This window comes from Pseudophryne corroboree, chromosome 5 (genome assembly GCF_028390025.1).
Source record: "Pseudophryne corroboree isolate aPseCor3 chromosome 5, aPseCor3.hap2, whole genome shotgun sequence".
In the NCBI taxonomy this organism is placed as follows: Eukaryota; Metazoa; Chordata; class Amphibia; order Anura; family Myobatrachidae; genus Pseudophryne; species Pseudophryne corroboree.
In genome coordinates this window covers 693,721,370-693,738,070 of record NC_086448.1, presented here as the reverse complement: position 1 = coordinate 693,738,070, position 16,701 = coordinate 693,721,370, and the positions used below count along the sequence as shown (strand labels likewise).

Below are 16,701 nucleotides of genomic sequence, written 5' to 3'. Positions count from 1 at the left end.
ACAGTTTGAAAGTGGCAAACTTCATCGACTTTGCGCTCCAAAGAGTCGGTACGTGAGCCCAGGTCAGCCAGTTCGGTTCTAAATTCAGTTAAGACCGCCCTCATCTCAGATTGAATCGTTTTCGTAACAATGGGCACGATATCTTGGGTAGAGAGTGGGGCAGCGGAGGCTGCAGTATCAAGAGAATCAGATGATTGATCAGCGGAGGGTGAATTCCGAGCCGAGGAGCTGGCTCTCTCCCAAGCGCGCAAGATACTAGGTTTAGGCGTCTGAGAATTCTTACTATTCTTCTGAGACATTGTTGACACAGAGTCCCGAGTCAATTTAGTAGTATAATGCAATATAAGCGATGGAATCCCCTGTCACGAAATGGTCGTTGTGGTTAGAATGCCATGAGCCTCATGTGGCTCACCGAGCGGCTAAGCTTAGAAACTACGTGGAGAACACTGCGGCAGGGGGTGCAGGAGGATATGGTGTCCCATGTGCCAATAATGCAGCCCACAAGCGAGACTCAAATCTCCACCGGTCCCGGACCAGCCAAGGAGCACGTGTAGATCCCTGCAGAGTGGGCGTAGTAACGGGACCAGAGGGCAGCCAGGGGTGCATAGGAGGTAATGAGCGCTCACCTCGGTTCAGACGTACATGCAAATCCAGTCAGGGGAACCAGAGCAGCAGACAGACACCACCAGGTTGAAAACTGACCGGGAGAGGAAGAGGCGAGCGGCCACAACGGCCCAGCTGGAACTGTTCTCCTCCACTGGCAGCACCAAGAGCAGCGCTGTGGTCCTTCCCTCGGCGTCAGGTGGAGTAACGGGGCCTGAACAGGTGCAGGAGGTCGGCAGGCGCGGGTAACGGGGCCTCACCAGGTGCAGGAGATTGACAGGAGAGCCCGCACAGATGCCCGCAGCTCCAGGCCGTACATGCAGATGTCCTTGACCAGGCCACAACCCACGGGGGTCGGTCACTCAGTTCCTGGACCCCACGGTGCTCAAGAGGAGTCCAGGGCCAGAGGCAGCAAATGGTAGGTGCGGGGAAAGGAAGGAACTCGCCGGTGCCTCCTCCAAAATGGCAGCTCCGGCAGGGAGGCCGAGCCGCAGAGCGGGCTGAGAAGGTAGGGAAGGCTCCCACGAGCCAGCCAACAGCAGTAGATACTCCAGCGGGGGGAGCGGGTGGCCGCCCGGCGGGTCCGTAGCTCCGGACGTCAGCGGCGGGCGGGAGCGGAAATCGAGGCCCCGGTCCACGGAGCACGGGTAGGCCGCAGTCTGCAGGAGCTCCCAGGTTGCTCCCCGACTCCGCGGCTCACACCCAGACACCTCAGGGGGGACAGTGATCAATAAGGCAGCTGCTGGAGTGAGCCAAAAGGCTAAAATAATTAACACTAAAGGCCTAAGCTGCAGGAGCTCCACTCAGATACGTCTAGTCTCCTCAGCAGCTAGGCCACGCCCCCCGCACTTAGCTTCTTTGGGTTGGTATGGCATTAGCCGCTGACATGTCTCCTGTCGTGAGAATGCGGTGTTGTGGCTACTAACCGTTGTCGTCTCTTTTCCTGCTACTGCATTGGACTGGTTAACTAAAAACTGAGATCCTGTGCAGGGAGGCGGGGTGATATAGGAGGCGGCGCTATGCATTCTGGGAACATTCAAAGCTTTGAGCCTGTTGGTGCCTCTGATCAAGATCCTACTCTACACCCCATTGTCCATTCCTTGTGAAGCCCACTGTACCTCGCAGAAAGAGTTTTAACAAAGGTAAGTTCTTACCATAAAACTCAATTTTTTTTTTTGTAAAGTAGAGGCCGCTGTGTGGCGACAGGGTGAGGGAGAGCTAAAGGGTGGTATGTGGCTATCTAAGTGGTCTGCACCTTGTTCAGGCACACATTCTGGCTATCTAAGGTCCTCTGCGCCCCATTTTGCATGAGAAATAGAGGAGTTTTTCATTTATTTATTTTTTTGAGCGCAGTGATTGGCATATGCATTCCCAATAATTCAGCTTTAAGGTTACATTCCCTACCTTCCGTAGTAATAGCAGTACCCAGGAGGCTAGTAACAACTTGCCCAGATGCCCCCCACCCTGGACCCAGTGACAACTTGCACCCCCCATCCCCCGCCACACATAGACAGCTCCTCACCTGCAGATCAGGCTGATTTTTACATAATTTTGGTCCCTGCAGATTGCTGCCAGATCTTCCAGCGGGCTGCTCAGAGCCCTTGAGGAGGGAGGATGGGGCAGTATATGCCCAGACATCCTGGTGAGTGGCCGGTGGATGGAGTAGCATGTGCTCCAGTCTTAGAGGTTGCAGGTCGCGGCTTCAGCATTGATCCTCTTTCTCATCTCCTTCTCCTCTGCCACCACTGCTGCTACCGATCCACTGGCAGTAATGTCCACCATGATGGTGAAAAAAAACAGGTGGACATTGCAGGCCAGTGTCCGTCTGCTTAACGTTCAGTTGGGGGATACTTTTCTCCTGCACTAGAACGATTAGTTAAGAAAATTCAAACCGGTTTGATCTTACCGCAACTAGTTGCATCTTCAGGTTGTTTTTTGGCGTTTTTTACTGTTTGGGAACAAACGATTGATTGTTTTCTGCCAAACACTGCCAGATTATCATTCCAACCAGCCAACTAGTTGGTTGGTTGGAATTATATCATCCTGATGTATGGCCAGTCACTTACACTATGGGCCTGTTACCTTTTGCAGTAGATGTCATTTATGAAATCCTGAAATAAACTAAAATCCCCTCCTCTCTTTTTAAGTTCTTCAACACTTGTGCTGGGAATGTCCAAGAACAGTTCAATATTGAGAATCCTTCCTACACCTCCACTCCTATATGTGGACAGAAGTTTGTAACCACTCCCCTACGGAAGCAAATGGCCGCTAATGAGGATAAAGAAAATATGGGGTAGGTAGTTGTGTGTGTGTGTGTGTGTGTGTGTGTGTTGTGTGTGTGTTCCTTGCTTAAACAATTTTTGAGGAAAATTATTTGTAGTTTATCAGTCCTTCATGAGAATATGGTTTATACATCATAATTTTGTGTCCAGTAGAAAGATAGTCACTGTGCGTTACCTTAACTGACTAGTGGGAAGATGTATCCAACCTTGAAGCTGCCATTTTACAGGCTGCATTTGAAAAATTACATCAGCTGATTGGTTGGTACTTTATCGTTCTCCAAGGCTTGATACAGCTCCCTGTAAGTGTCTTTTTAACCATTGAGCCACCACAGTCACTATAACGATCAGCTATTTATCTTTGTACAGCTTTAGAACCCCCACAATACGAAGGAAGTTACTAGGAATGACTCCTAGAACTCCAACGCCTTTCAAGAATGCTCTTGCTGCCCAGGAGAGAAAGTATGGCCCTTTAAAAGTTGTGGTATGTACAAAGATCTAGTTCTCCTTTTAATGAATATACTGTATAATGCATAAATTAACATGTTGATGTTTAGACCAATTTTCTCTAACATCCATAACGGATATTGGGGAAAACTAGTATGATGGGGTATAGACTGGTCCAAAGGAGCCAGTGCACTTTAAATTTCTTCAACTGGTTGTGCTGGCTCCTCCCATCTGTGCCCCCTCCCACAGGCAGTTTAGAAAAAGTGCCCTCAGGAGAGGATGCACATCTCTGCAGCTCCAGAGAGTTTTCTTCAATTTCATTTAAATCTTTTCTCTATCGTCCTAAGTGGATGCTGGGGTTCCTGAAAGGACCATGGGGAATAGCGGCTCCGCAGGAGACAGGGCACAAAAGTAAAGCTTTTACAGGTCAGGTGGTGTGTACTGGCTCCTCCCCCTATGACCCTCCTCCAGACTCCAGTTAGATTTTTGTGCCCGGCCGAGAAGGGTGCAATTCTAGGTGGCTCTCATAAAGAGCTGCTTAGAGAGTTTAGCTTAGGTTTTTTATTTTACAGTGATTCCTGCTGGCAACAGGATCACTGCAACGAGGGACAGAGGGGAGAAGAAGTGAACTCACCTGCGTGCAGGATGGATTGGCTTCTTGGCTACTGGACATGAAGCTCCAGAGGGACGATCACAGGTACAGCCTGGATGGTCACCGGAGCCACGCCGCCGGCCCCCTCACAGATGCTGAAGCAAGAAGAGGTCCAGAATCGGCGGCTGAAGACTCCTGCAGTCTTCTTAAGGTAGCGCACAGCACTGCAGCTGTGCGCCATTTTCCTCTCAGCACACTTCACACGGCAGTCACTGAGGGTGCAGGGCGCTGGGGGGGGGGGGCGCCCTGGGAGGCAAATGAAAACCTTTAAAAAGGCTAAAAATACCTCACATATAGCCCCAGAGGCTATATGGAGATATTTACCCCTGCCTAAATGTACTAAATAGCGGGAGACGAGCCCGCCGGAAAAGGGGCGGGGCCTATCTCCTCAGCACACGGCGCCATTTTCTGTCACAGCTCCGCTGGTCAGGAAGGCTCCCAGGTCTCTCCCCTGCACTGCACTACAGAAACAGGGTATAACAGAGAGGGGGGGCAAAATAAATGGCAATATATTAATATAAAAGCAGCTATAAGGGAGCACTTAATCATAAGGCTATCCCTGTCATATATAGCGCTTTTTGGTGTGTGCTGGCAGACTCTCCCTCTGTCTCCCCAAAGGGCTAGTGGGTCCTGTCTTCGTATAGAGCATTCCCTGTGTGTCTGCTGTGTGTCGGTACGTGTGTGTCGACATGTATGAGGACGTTATTGGTGTGGAGGCGGAGCAATTGCCAAATATGAGGATGTCACCTTCTAGGGGGTCGACACCAGAATGGATGCCTTTATTTGTGGAATTACGGGATAGCGTCAACTTAAGCAGTCGTTTGCCGACATGAGGCGGCCGGACACTCAATTAGTGCCTGTCCAGGCGCCTCAAACACCGTCAGGGGCTGTAAAACGCCCCTTGCCTCAGTCGGTCGACACAGACCCAGACACAGGCACTGATTCCGGTGGTGAAGGTGACGAATCAACCGTATTTTCCAGTAGGGCCACACGTTATATGATTTTGGCAATAAAGGAGATGTTACATTTAGCTGATACTACAGGTACCACTAAACAGGGTATTATGTGGGGTGTGAAAAAACTACCAGTAGTTTTTACCGAATCAGAAGAATTAAATGACGTGTGTGATGAAGCGTGGGGTGCCCCGATAAAAAACTGCTAATTTCAAAGAAGTTATTGGCTTTATACCCTTTCCCGCCAGAGGTTAGGGAGCGCTGGGAAACACCTCCTAGGGTGGACAAAGCGCTAACACGCTCATCAAAACAAGTGGCGTTACCCTCTCCTGAGACGGCCGCACTTAAAGATCCATCAGATAGGAGGATGGAAAATATCCAAAAAGGTATATACACACATGCAGGTGTTATACTACGACCAGCTATTGCGACTGCCTGGATGTGCAGTGCTGGGGTAGTTTGGTCAGAGTCCCTGATCGAAAATATTGATACCCTGGACAGGGACAATATTTTACTGTCGTTAGAACAAATAAAGGATGCATTTCTTTATATGCGTGATGCACAGAGAGATATCTGCACACTGGCATCACGGGTAAGTGCTATGTCCATTTCGGCCAGAAGAGCTTTATGGACACGACAGTGGACAGGCGATGCGTAGAGGAGTTATTTGGGGTCGGTCTATCGGATTTGGTGGCCACGGCTACGGCCGGGAAATCCACCTTTCTACCTCAAGTCACTCCCCAACTGAAAAAGGCACCGACCTTTCAACCGCAGCCCTTTCGTTCCTTTAAAAATAAGAGAGCAAAGGGCTATTCATATCTGCCACGAGGCAGAGGACGAGGGAAGAGACAGCAACAGGCAGCTCCTTCCCAGGAACAGAAGCCCTCCCCGGCTTCTACAAAAGCCTCAGCATGACGCTGGGGCTTCGCAAGCGGACTCGGGGGCGGTAGGCGGTCGTCTCAAGAATTACAGCGCGCAGTGGGCTCACTCGCAGGTAAATCCCTGGATCCTGCAGATAATATCTCAGGGGTACAGGTTGAAATTAGAGACAGAGCCACCTCGCCGTTTCCTGAAGTCTGCTTTACCAACGTCCCCCTCAGAAAGGGAGACGGTTTTGGAAGCCATTCACAAGCTGTATTCTCAGCAGGTGATAGTCAAGGTACCTCTTCTACAACAAGGGAAGGGGTATTATTCCACTCTTTTTGTGGTACCGAAGCCGGATGGCTCGGTAAGGCCTATTCTAAATCTGAAGTCCTTGAACCTGTACATAAAGAAGTTCAAGTTCAAGATGGAGTCACTCAGAGCAGTGATAGCGAACCTGGAAGAAGGGGACTTTATGGTATCCTTGGACATCAAGGATGCGTATCTCCACGTTCCAATTACCCCTCACACCAGGGGTACCTCAGGTTCGTTGTACAAAACTGTCACTATCAGTTTCAGACGCTGCCGTTTGGTTTGTCCACGGCACCTCGGGTCTTTACAAAGGTAATGGCCGAGATAATATTTCTTCTTCGAAGAAAAGGCGTATTAATTATCCCATACTTGGACGATCTCCTAATAAGGGCAAGGTCCAGAGAACAGCTAGAGATGGGTTTAGCACTATCTCAAGAGGTGCTAAAGCAGCACGGATGGATTCTGAATATTCCAAAATCCCAATTAATGCCGACAACTCGTCTGCTGTTCCTGGGGATGATTCTGGACACAGTTCAGAAAAAGGTTTTTCTTCCCGAAGAAAAAGCCAAGGAGTTATCTGACCTGGTCAGGAACCTCCTAAAACCAGGAAAGGTGTCTGTACATCAATGCACAAGAGTCCTGGGAAAAAATGGTAGCTTCTTACGAAGCAATCCCTTTCGGCAGATTCCATGCAAAGGGATCTGTTGGACAAATGGTCAGGGTCGCATCTTCAGATGCACCTGCGGATAACCCTGTCGCCGAGGACAAGGGTATCTTTTCTGTGGTGGTTGCAGGAGGCTCATCTATTGGAGGGCCGCAGATTCGGCATGCAGGATTGGATCCTGGTGACCACGGAGGCCAGCCTGAGAGGCTGGGGAGCAGTCACACAGGGAAGAAATTTCCAGGGAGTGTGGTCGAGCCTGAAAGTCTCTTCACATAAGCATTCTGGAACTAAGAGCAATCTACAATGCTCTAAGCCAGGCGGAACCTCTGCTTCAAGGAAGACCGGTGTTGATCCAGTCGGACAACATCACGGCAGTCGCCCATGTAAACAGACAGGGCGGCACAAGAAGCAGGAGGGCAATGGCAGAAGCTGCCAGGATCCTTCGCTGGGCGGAGAATCACGTGATAGCACTGTCAGCAGTATTCATCCCGGGCGTGGACAACTGGGAAGCAGACTTCCTCAGCAGACACGACCTTCACCCGGGAGAGTGGGGACTTCATCCAGAAGTTTTCCACATGCTATTAAACCGTTGGGTAAAACCAATGGTGGACATGATGGCGTCTCGCCTCAACAAAACACTGGACAGGTATTGCGCCAGGTCAAGAGATCCGCAGGCAATAGCTGTGGACGCGCTAGTAACACCTTGGGTGTACCAGTCGGTATATGTGTTTCCTCCTCTGCCTCTCATACCAAAGGTATTGAGGATTATACGGCAAAGAGGAGTAAGACTAGTGGCTCCGGATTGGCCAAGAAGGACTTGGTACCCGGAACTTCAAGAGATGGTCACGGACGATCCGTGGCCTCTACTTCTGAGAAGGGACCTGCTTCAGCAGGGTACTTGTCTTTTTCAAGACTTACCGCGGCTGCGTTTGACGGCATGGCGTTTGAATGCCAGATCCTAAAAGGAAAAGGCATTCCAGAAGAAGTCATTCCTACCTTGATAAAGGCAAGGAAGGAAGTCACCGCGAAGCATTATCGCCGTATTTGGCGAAAATATGTTGCGTGGTGCGAGCAGCGGAGTGCTCCGATGGAGGAATTTCAACTGGGTCGTTTTCCTACATTTCCTGCAATCAGGATTGTCTATGGGTCTCAAATTGGGATCTATTAAGGTTCAAATTTCGGCCCCATCAATATTCTTCCAAAAAGAATTGGCCTCAGTCCCTGAGGTCCAGATTTTTATCAAAGGAGTACTGCATATACAGCCTCCTGTGGTGCCTAAGGTGGCACCGTGGGATCTAAATGTAGTTTTAGATTTCCTCAAATCCAATTGGTTTGAACCACTAAAGAATGTGGATTTGAAATATCTCACATGGAAAGTGACTATGTTACTGGCCCTGGCTTCGGCCGGGAGAGTATCTGAACTGGCGGCTTTGTTTTATAAAAGCCCTTATTTAATTTTCCATTCGACATAGGGCAGAGCTGCGGACGCGTCCGCATTTTCTCCCTAAGGTGGTATCAGCGTTTCACCTGAACCAGCCTATTGTAGTGCCTGCGGCTACAGACGACTTGAAGGACTCCAAGTTGTTGGACGTTGTCAGAGCCTTAAAAATATACATTTAAAGGACGGCTGGAGTCAGAAAATCTGACTCGCTGTTTATACTGTATGCACCCAACAAGTTGGGTGCACCTGCTTCTAAGCAGTCGATTGCTCGTTGGATTTGTAACAAAATTCAACTTGTACATTCTGTGGCAGGCCTGCCACAGCCTAAATCTGTTAAGGCCCATTCCGCAAGGAAGGTGGGCTCATCTTGGGCGGCTGCCCGAGGGGTCTCGGCATTACAACTCTGCCGAGCAGCTACGTGGTCAGGGGAGAACACGTTTGTAAATTTTTACAAATTTGATACCCTGGCAAAGGAGGACCTGGAGTTCTCTCATTCGGTGCTGCAGAGTCATCCGCACTCTCCCGCCCGTTTGGGAGCTTTGGTATAATCCCCATGGTCCTTTCAGGAACCCCAGCATCCACTTAGGACGATAGAGAAAATAAGAATTTACTTACCGATAATTCTATTTCTCGGAGTCCGTAGTGGATGCTGGGCGCCCATCCCAAGTGCGGATTATCTGCAATACTTGTACATAGTTATTGTTAACTAATTCGGGTTATTGTTTAGGAAGCCATCTTTCAGAGGCTCCTCTGTTATCATACTGTTAACTGGGTTTAGATCACAAGTTGTACGGTGTGATTGGTGTGGCTGGTATGAGTCTTACCCGGGATTCAAAATCCTCCCTTATTGTGTACGCTCGTCCGGGCACAGTACCTAACTGGAGTCTGGAGGAGGGTCATAGGGGGAGGAGCCAGTACACACCACCTGACCTGTAAAAGCTTTACTTTTGTGCCCTGTCTCCTGCGGAGCCGCTATTCCCCATGGTCCTTTCAGGAACCCCAGCATCCACTACGGACTCCGAGAAATAGAATTATCGGTAAGTAAATTCTTATTTTAATTTTTTTCGGTATGTTGTCTGGGCAACAGCATACCTGCGCCATGGGAGTTAAGGGGGGGTGGGGTCACCGGCCTTGCGAGGTGCAGAGCCGCTTCTCTGCTGCGCGACCACCGTCCTGAGGGGCTGTTTGTTCAGCGGGGCACCGCGCCTTGGCTGTCACAGCTGCAGCACGTCGCACACCCCTAACGCTGCCTGAAGGTGACATCGGTGGTGAGTACACACCAGGGGGCCCTGCTAGGGGGGGGGGGGGGGACTTTGACAGTATAAATAATTTGTATAGCTCCGGCGCCATTGGAGGGGGCGGAGCTTCCTCAGAGCGGGAACAGCAGCGTTTTGGCGCCTTCCTCTGCTTTCAGCAGCACATACTCGGCACTTCCTGCCTCACAGACATGCTGGAAACTGGTACAGGGTGTTGCTAAGGGGGAGAGCCACTTGTGTACACTATTCTGAGCCTATTTAGGACTGTATTTATTGGTGTTATTGTGATTACAGAGTGGACAGTCTCACTGGGGCTGTGCAACTCCGGGTGCGCTGGTATTTCTCCCTCTTTGTATGTCTCCTCCTCTCGCATACAGTAGGAAAAGCAGGCTTGCATTATAACTGTCTGTGTGTTAGTGTATATGTTTGTGCTTACTGTGAATTATGGGTAAGCACCAGCTGTGCAGCATCTGTCACACCAGATTATCTCCATTGTCTAATGACTCTGTTTTTCCTGTGAGCAATGTCGTCAATCTTCACAAATTTGTGAGGCTGGAGGAGAGGGTACAGAACCCCACTGGTTAGGGTCTCTTAAACCTCATAAAAAACATGATGTCAGATATGTCTTCCCAGCTCACTGCTAATGTGCAGAAGACTCGGCTACTACAACAAGCTGTTGCAGATTTAGCTGCTAGGGCTGATGCACAGCCTTCCCCCTCCCCCCCCAAGAGCGTGGTTTACCTGCTCTGCTGTCTGATACAGATGATGATGGTGATGACCCGGACCCTGTTAGTGGGGATCCCGATTCTACTCATGGTATTGAACCCCTCATTTGGCTATAAGGGATGTGTTATCCCTCTAGAGCACAGGTTCTCAAACTCGGTCCTCAGGACCCCACACGGTGCATGTTTTGCAGGTCTCCTCACAGAATCACAAGTGAAATAATTAACTCCACCTGTGAACCTTTTAAAATGTGTCAGTGAGTAATTAATACACCTGTGCACCTGCTGGGTGACCTGCAAAACATGCACTGTGTGGGGTCCTGAGGACCGAGTTTGAGAACCACTGCTCTAGAGGATGCTTCTTCACAGCAGTCGTTGTTTTTCTTTGTACAAAACTAGCCCAATTTCACTTTCCCTGTATCTCCAGAGTTAGGTGACCTACTCAAACAGGCCAGGAAAAATTCAGACAAAAAATTCCAAGTGTCCAAAAAGTTTTTGCGCACTTTCCCATTTGCTCCTCAAGGTAGAAGATTTTGGGAGGAACCCCCTGGGGTGGATGTCTCAGTTTCTCGCCTGTCTAAGAAGGCGGTGCTGCCTGCCCCAGGCTCTTTTACCATGAAGGATCCTGGGGAAAGAAAGATAGAGACTACCCTAAAATCTATATACACGGCAGCCGGCCTTTCACAAAGACCAGTCATTGCGGCTTGCTGGATGACTCATGCCATTCATACTTGGGCCACGCAAATTCAGGGGGGCCTCACGGGGGATATGCCCTTAGTTACCATGGTTACCCTCCTGAAACACCTTCAGGACATTACCTGTGTCCTCTGTGATTCCCTCAAGGAGATGGGTAACATTAATGCTCGGACGTCGGCCATGGCGGTGTCGGCGCGCAGGGCCTTGTGGTTGCATCAGTGGATTGCGGACGAAGAATCCAAACGTAATGTGGAGTCCCTCCCCTTTTCTGGGGAATGGCTTTTTTTGGTGGAGTTGGATGCCTGGATTTCCAAGGTTACTGCCAGGAAATCCACGTTTCTCCCCTCTGGGGCTCGCCGGCGAGACGTTTCTATCCGGGGATGGTCTGTCCAGTCATTTCGGTCTCGCACATTTCGATCAAAGGCCAGAGGTGCCTCCAATGCGGCTAGAGGTACCAGAGGCAAGTCCAGAAAACCTGCAAGTACCAGTCCTCGGGAACAGTCCACCAGTTCTGCTTCCACTAAAGCCTCAGCATGAATGTGCCAACCCACCCTGAGGGGATCTCTAGGTGGGAGCTCGACTGCGTCACTTCAGGCGAGTCTGTGAGGCCTCCTGCCAGGATGCCTGGGTCAGGGAGCTCGTTTCCCAAGGCCCGCCAACGATTTTTCAGTGATTGCAGGCCTCGAAGAACAGTAATTTATGGTCTCCTTGGATATCAAGGACGCCTATCTCCATATTCCGATTTGGCTTCCTCATCAGGCGTACCTGCGGTTTTCCCTGCCAGATGATCACTTCCAATTCCAGGCACTACCCTTAGGCCTGTCAACAGACCTGAGGATATTCACGAAGGTGATGGCAGAGATGATGCTTCAACTCTGGATCCAAGGGATCAATGTAGTGCCTTATCTAGACGATCTTCTGATAAAGGCAAGATCCAGGGAACTTTTGCTGCTCCATATCGACCGCACCATCCGTCTTCTGTCTGACCATGGGCGGATCCTCAACTTACAGAAGTCCCACCTGGAGCCAACTCAGAGGCTCCTGTTCCTGGGGATGTTGCTGGATACTGTGGCTCAGAAGGTGTTTCTACCAGAGGACAAGGCGACAACACTTCAGGAGATGGTCCGCATGGTGCTCCACCCTACTCGGGTGTCCGTACATCTCTGCATAAGATTGTTGGGGAAGATAGTTGCCTCCTACGAGGCAATCCAGTATGGGAGGTTCCATGCCAGAACGTTTCAGTTGGATCTCCTGAGCAAGTGGTCCTACTTCAAGAACCTCATCTCCTCCCAGTCTTCCAACCCCCGGCGACTCTTTGTCACTCTCAACTCACTCCTCTGCCCACCTCCACCTCGTCTCCCTTCCTCACTCTCTGCTCTTGACTTTGCCACTTCACATCCAAAATTGACTCCATACGTAAGGACATCACATCACACCAGACCATCAGTGGCCAGCTTTCCCCCATCCCTTACCACCCCTCCCCATCCCTCCCACCTACTCTGACCTCTTTCTCCCATGCAACTGGAGAGGAAGTCATGGCCCTCATTCGTTCCTGTCCCCTCACCACCTCCCCACTTGACCCTATCCCCTCCCGCCTCCTCCGCTACCTCTCTCCTTCTGCTTCTTCCCACCTTTCCTACCTTCTTAATCTCTCCCTCTCATCAGGCACTGTCCCCTCTGCCTTCAAGCATGCACTCATCTCTCCTATTCTTAAAAAACCTACCCTTGATCCAAACACTCTCTCCAACTACCGACCCATCTCTCTCCTCCCTTTTGCCTCCAAACTCCTTGAGCGTATTGTCTACAACCGCCTTACTGCCTTTCTTTCCTCACACTCACTACTTGACCCATTCCAGTCTGGCTTCCGTCCTCTCCACTCCACTGAAACTGCCCTTACAAAAGTATGCAATGACCTCCATGCTGCTAAATCTAAGGGACACTACTCTCTACTTATTCTACTTGATCTCTCTGCTGCTTTTGACACTGTGGACCATCCTCACCTACTGCAAATCCTTCACTCCATTGGTCTGCGCGACACTGCCCTCTCTTGGCTGTCTTCCTACCTCTCTGACCGTTCATTCTCTGTCTCTTCTCATGACTCCACCTCCCCCTCACTTCCACTAACTGTAGGTGTACCCCAAGGTTCTGTCCTTGGTCCTCTCCTCTTCTCTCTCTCTATACGTCCTCACTAGGTAAGCTCATTAGTTCTTTTGGTTTCCAATATCATCTCTATGCTGATGACACCCAAATCTATCTTTCCTCTCCAGACCCCTCCCCTGCTCTCCTCACTCGTATCTCCAACTGTCTCTCTGCTACCTCTTCCTGGATGTCCCAGCGCTTTCTTAAACTTAACATGTCTAAGACCAAACTGATCATCTTTCCTCCCTCCCGCATAACCTCACCTCCTGCAATCTCATTATCTATTGATGGCACTACTATCTCCTCTAGCCCCCAAGTGCGCTGTCTTGGAGTAATCCTTGACTCCTCCCTCTCCTTCAAACCACACATTCAGCACCTCTCACAAACCTGCCGTTTTCATCTAAAAAATATTTCCAGGATCAGACCCTTTCTGACCCAGGATGCTACTAAGACTCTTATCCACTCACTGGTCATCTCCAGACTGGATTACTGTAATCTGCTCCTGACTGGCATTCCTGACAAACACCTCTCTCCACTCCAATCTATCCTCAATGCTGCTGCCCGGCTCATTTTCCTCACCAAACGCACTACGTCTACCTCTCCTGTCTTACTAGACCTTCACTGGCTCCCCTTCCCTTTCAGAATCCATTTCAAGCTTCTCACACTCGCTTACAAAGCCCTCACCCACTCCTCTCCCATTTACATCTCTGATCTTATCTCCCTTTACATTCCCACGCGTCCTCTTCGCTCTGCTAATGCACGACGACTTTCCTGCCTACGGATCACCTCCTCCCACTCCTACCTCCAAGATTTTTCACGTGCTGCACCACTTCTCTGGAATTCCCTACCTCTCCCCCTCAGACTCTCCACCTCTCTACAAAACTTCAAACGGGCTCTCAAGACCCACTTCTTCACCAAACCCAGCCAAATCTCATCCTAACCCTCTGTTCTACACTCTCCATGTACCCCACTGTGTCCCCCCTGTCTGTCTACCCCTACCCTTTAGAATGTAAGCTCTCATGAGCAGGGCCCTCTTCCCTCATGTGCTTATCCTTTCTTACTTTAATAATCTTCAACTCCAGCAGTCTTCTGCCACCTGATACTTATTCCAGTGTCATCTGCTGATGTAACTATGTTTATTTACCCTGTACTTGTCCTATACTGTCATCAACTGTAAGTTGCTGTTTTCCTGTTTGATTATTCATGTACTCTGTAATTGGGCGCTGCGGAACCCTTGTGGTGCCATATAAATAAATGATAATAATAAATAATAATAATCACTTCTCCGGATGCACCGTATGATTCTGCTGTCACCTCAGGCTAGGATTTCCCTCCTGTGTCTGCTTCAGTCCTCCAATCTCGTGGAGGGCAGGAGTTTCGGGATTGGACCCTCCTCACGATGGATGCGAGGATGGGGAGCTATCACCCAAGGGGCACAGTTCCAGGACAGGTGGTCATCCCACGAAAGCCTCCTTCCAATCAACATTCTGGAACTTCGGGCGATCTACAATGCTGTGCTTCAGGCATTTCCTCTGCTCAAGGATCAAGCGATCCAGGTACAGTCGGACACCGCCACGGCGGTGGCGTATATCAATCGACAAGGAGGGACCAGAAGCTGCATGCGAGAGGTGTCAAAGATACTCCTCTGGGCTGAAAGAAATGCAAGAGCCGTGTCGGCAATCTTCATTCCGGGTGTGGACTACTGGGAGGCGGTCTTCCTGAGAAGTGGGGGCTTCACCATCTGGTGTTCCAGCAGATCCTCGACCGGTGGGATTTCCCACAAATAGACCTGATGGCTTCTTGTCTCAACAAGAAACTTCCCTGGTATTGCTCACGGACCAGGGACCCTCGGGCGAGGGCAGTGGACGCACTGGTGTCGCCTTGGAAGTACCGGCTGGTTTACTGGTTTCCTCCGATCCCATTGCTCCCAAGGGTGCTAAAGCGGATTCAGAATCAAGGTGTCCAGGTCTTTCTAATTGCCCCGGATTGGCCTCGGAGGGCGTGGTACACGGATCTTCTGGACATGTCAGTTGAAGACCCTTGGCCTCTACCACTCAGAAGAGATCTTCAACAAGGACTGTTCGTCTACCCGGACTTATGGCATCTTTGTTTGACGGCATAGAGGTTGAGCGGAACATCACAAGGGCCTTTCCAAGAAGGTTATTGCAACCATGGTTCAGGCCAGGAAACCTGTGACGTCAAAACACTATCATATCTGGAGAAGATATGTCTCTTGGTGCGATGAACGCTCGTATCAGCCTGCAGAGTTTCACTTGGGACGTTTCCTCCGGCTGGTGTGGATAAGGGCTTAGCGTCTGGGTTCCATTAAGGTCCAGATTCCAGCTCTCTCAATTTTCTTTCAGGATAGATTGGCAGTGTTGCCGGAAGTTCAGACCTTCTTGCAAGGGGTACTCCACATACAACCTCCCTTTGTGCCGCCTATGGCTCCCTGCGACTTGGATGTTGTGTTGAAATTTTTACAGTCCTCCTGGTTTGAACCTCTGATGACGGTAGAAGACAAGTATCTCACGTGGAAGACGGTGATGTTACTGGCCCTGGCTTCTTCTCGACGTGTATCAGAATTGGCGGCTTTGTCATATAAAAGTCCTTATCTGATTTTCCATATGGATAGGGCAGAATTGAGGACTCGTCCCCAGTTTCTCCCTAAGGTGATATCAGCTTTTCACTTGAACCAACCTATTATAGTGCCTGCGGCTACTAGGGACTTGGAGGATTCCAAGTTACTGGACGTAGTCAGGGCCTTGAAAAATTATGTTTCCAGGACGGCTAGAGTCAGGAGAACTGACTCGCTGTTTATCCTGTATGCACCCAGCAAACTGGGTGCTCCTGCTTCTAAGCAGACTACTGCTCGCTGGATTTGTAGCACAATTCAGCTGGCGCATTCTGCGGCTGGACTACCGCAGCCAAAATCTGTAAAAGCCCATTCCACAAGGAAGGTGGGCTCATTTTGGGCAGCTGCCCGAGGGGTCTCGGCTTTCCAACTTTGCCGAGCTGCAACTTGGTCAGGGGCAAACACGTTTGCTAAATTCTACAAAATTGATACCCTGGCTGAGGAGGACCTGGAGTTCTCTCATTCGGTGCTGCAGAGTCATCCGCACTCTCCCGCCCGTTTGGGAGCTTTGGTATAATCCCCATGGTCCTTACGGAGTTCCCAGCATCCACTAGGACGTCAGAGAAAATAAGATTTTACTCACCGGTAAATCTATTTCTCGTAGTCCGTAGTGGATGCTGGGCGCCCATCCCAAGTGCGGATTGTCTGCAATACTTGTATATAGTAATTGCCTAACTAAAGGGTTATTGTTGAGCCATCTGTTGAGAGGCTCAGTTATATTCATACTGTTAACTGGGTATAGTATCACGAGTTATACGGTGTGATTGGTGTGGCTGGTATGAGTCTTACCCGGGATTCAAAATCCTTCCTTATTATGTCAGCTCGTCCGGGCACAGTGTCCTAACTGAGGCTTGGAGGAGGGTCATAGTGGGAGGAGCCAGTGCACACCAGGTGACCTAAAGCTTTCTTTAGTTGTGCCCAGTCTCCTGCAGAGCCGCAATTCCCCATGGTCCTTACGGAGTTCCCAGCATCCACTACGGACTACGAGAAATAGATTTACCGGTGAGTAAAATCTTATTTTTTACCTATAACTGCCTGTGGGAG

General features: G+C 50.0%; 1 protein-coding gene across 6 annotated transcripts in view; it reads left to right on the top strand.

The window, feature by feature from the left end:
* MYBL1 (MYB proto-oncogene like 1) overlaps nt 1-16,701 on the top strand; it is a 162,953-nt gene that overhangs the window by 111,404 nt on the left and 34,848 nt on the right. For all 6 annotated transcript variants that reach the window (XM_063923842.1, XM_063923840.1, XM_063923839.1 and 3 more), the window contains 2 exons: nt 2,751-2,896; nt 3,252-3,366. In XM_063923842.1, the coding sequence (XP_063779912.1) occupies nt 2,751-2,896; nt 3,252-3,366 (261 nt within the window). The remainder of the gene's footprint in view (nt 1-2,750; nt 2,897-3,251; nt 3,367-16,701) is intronic.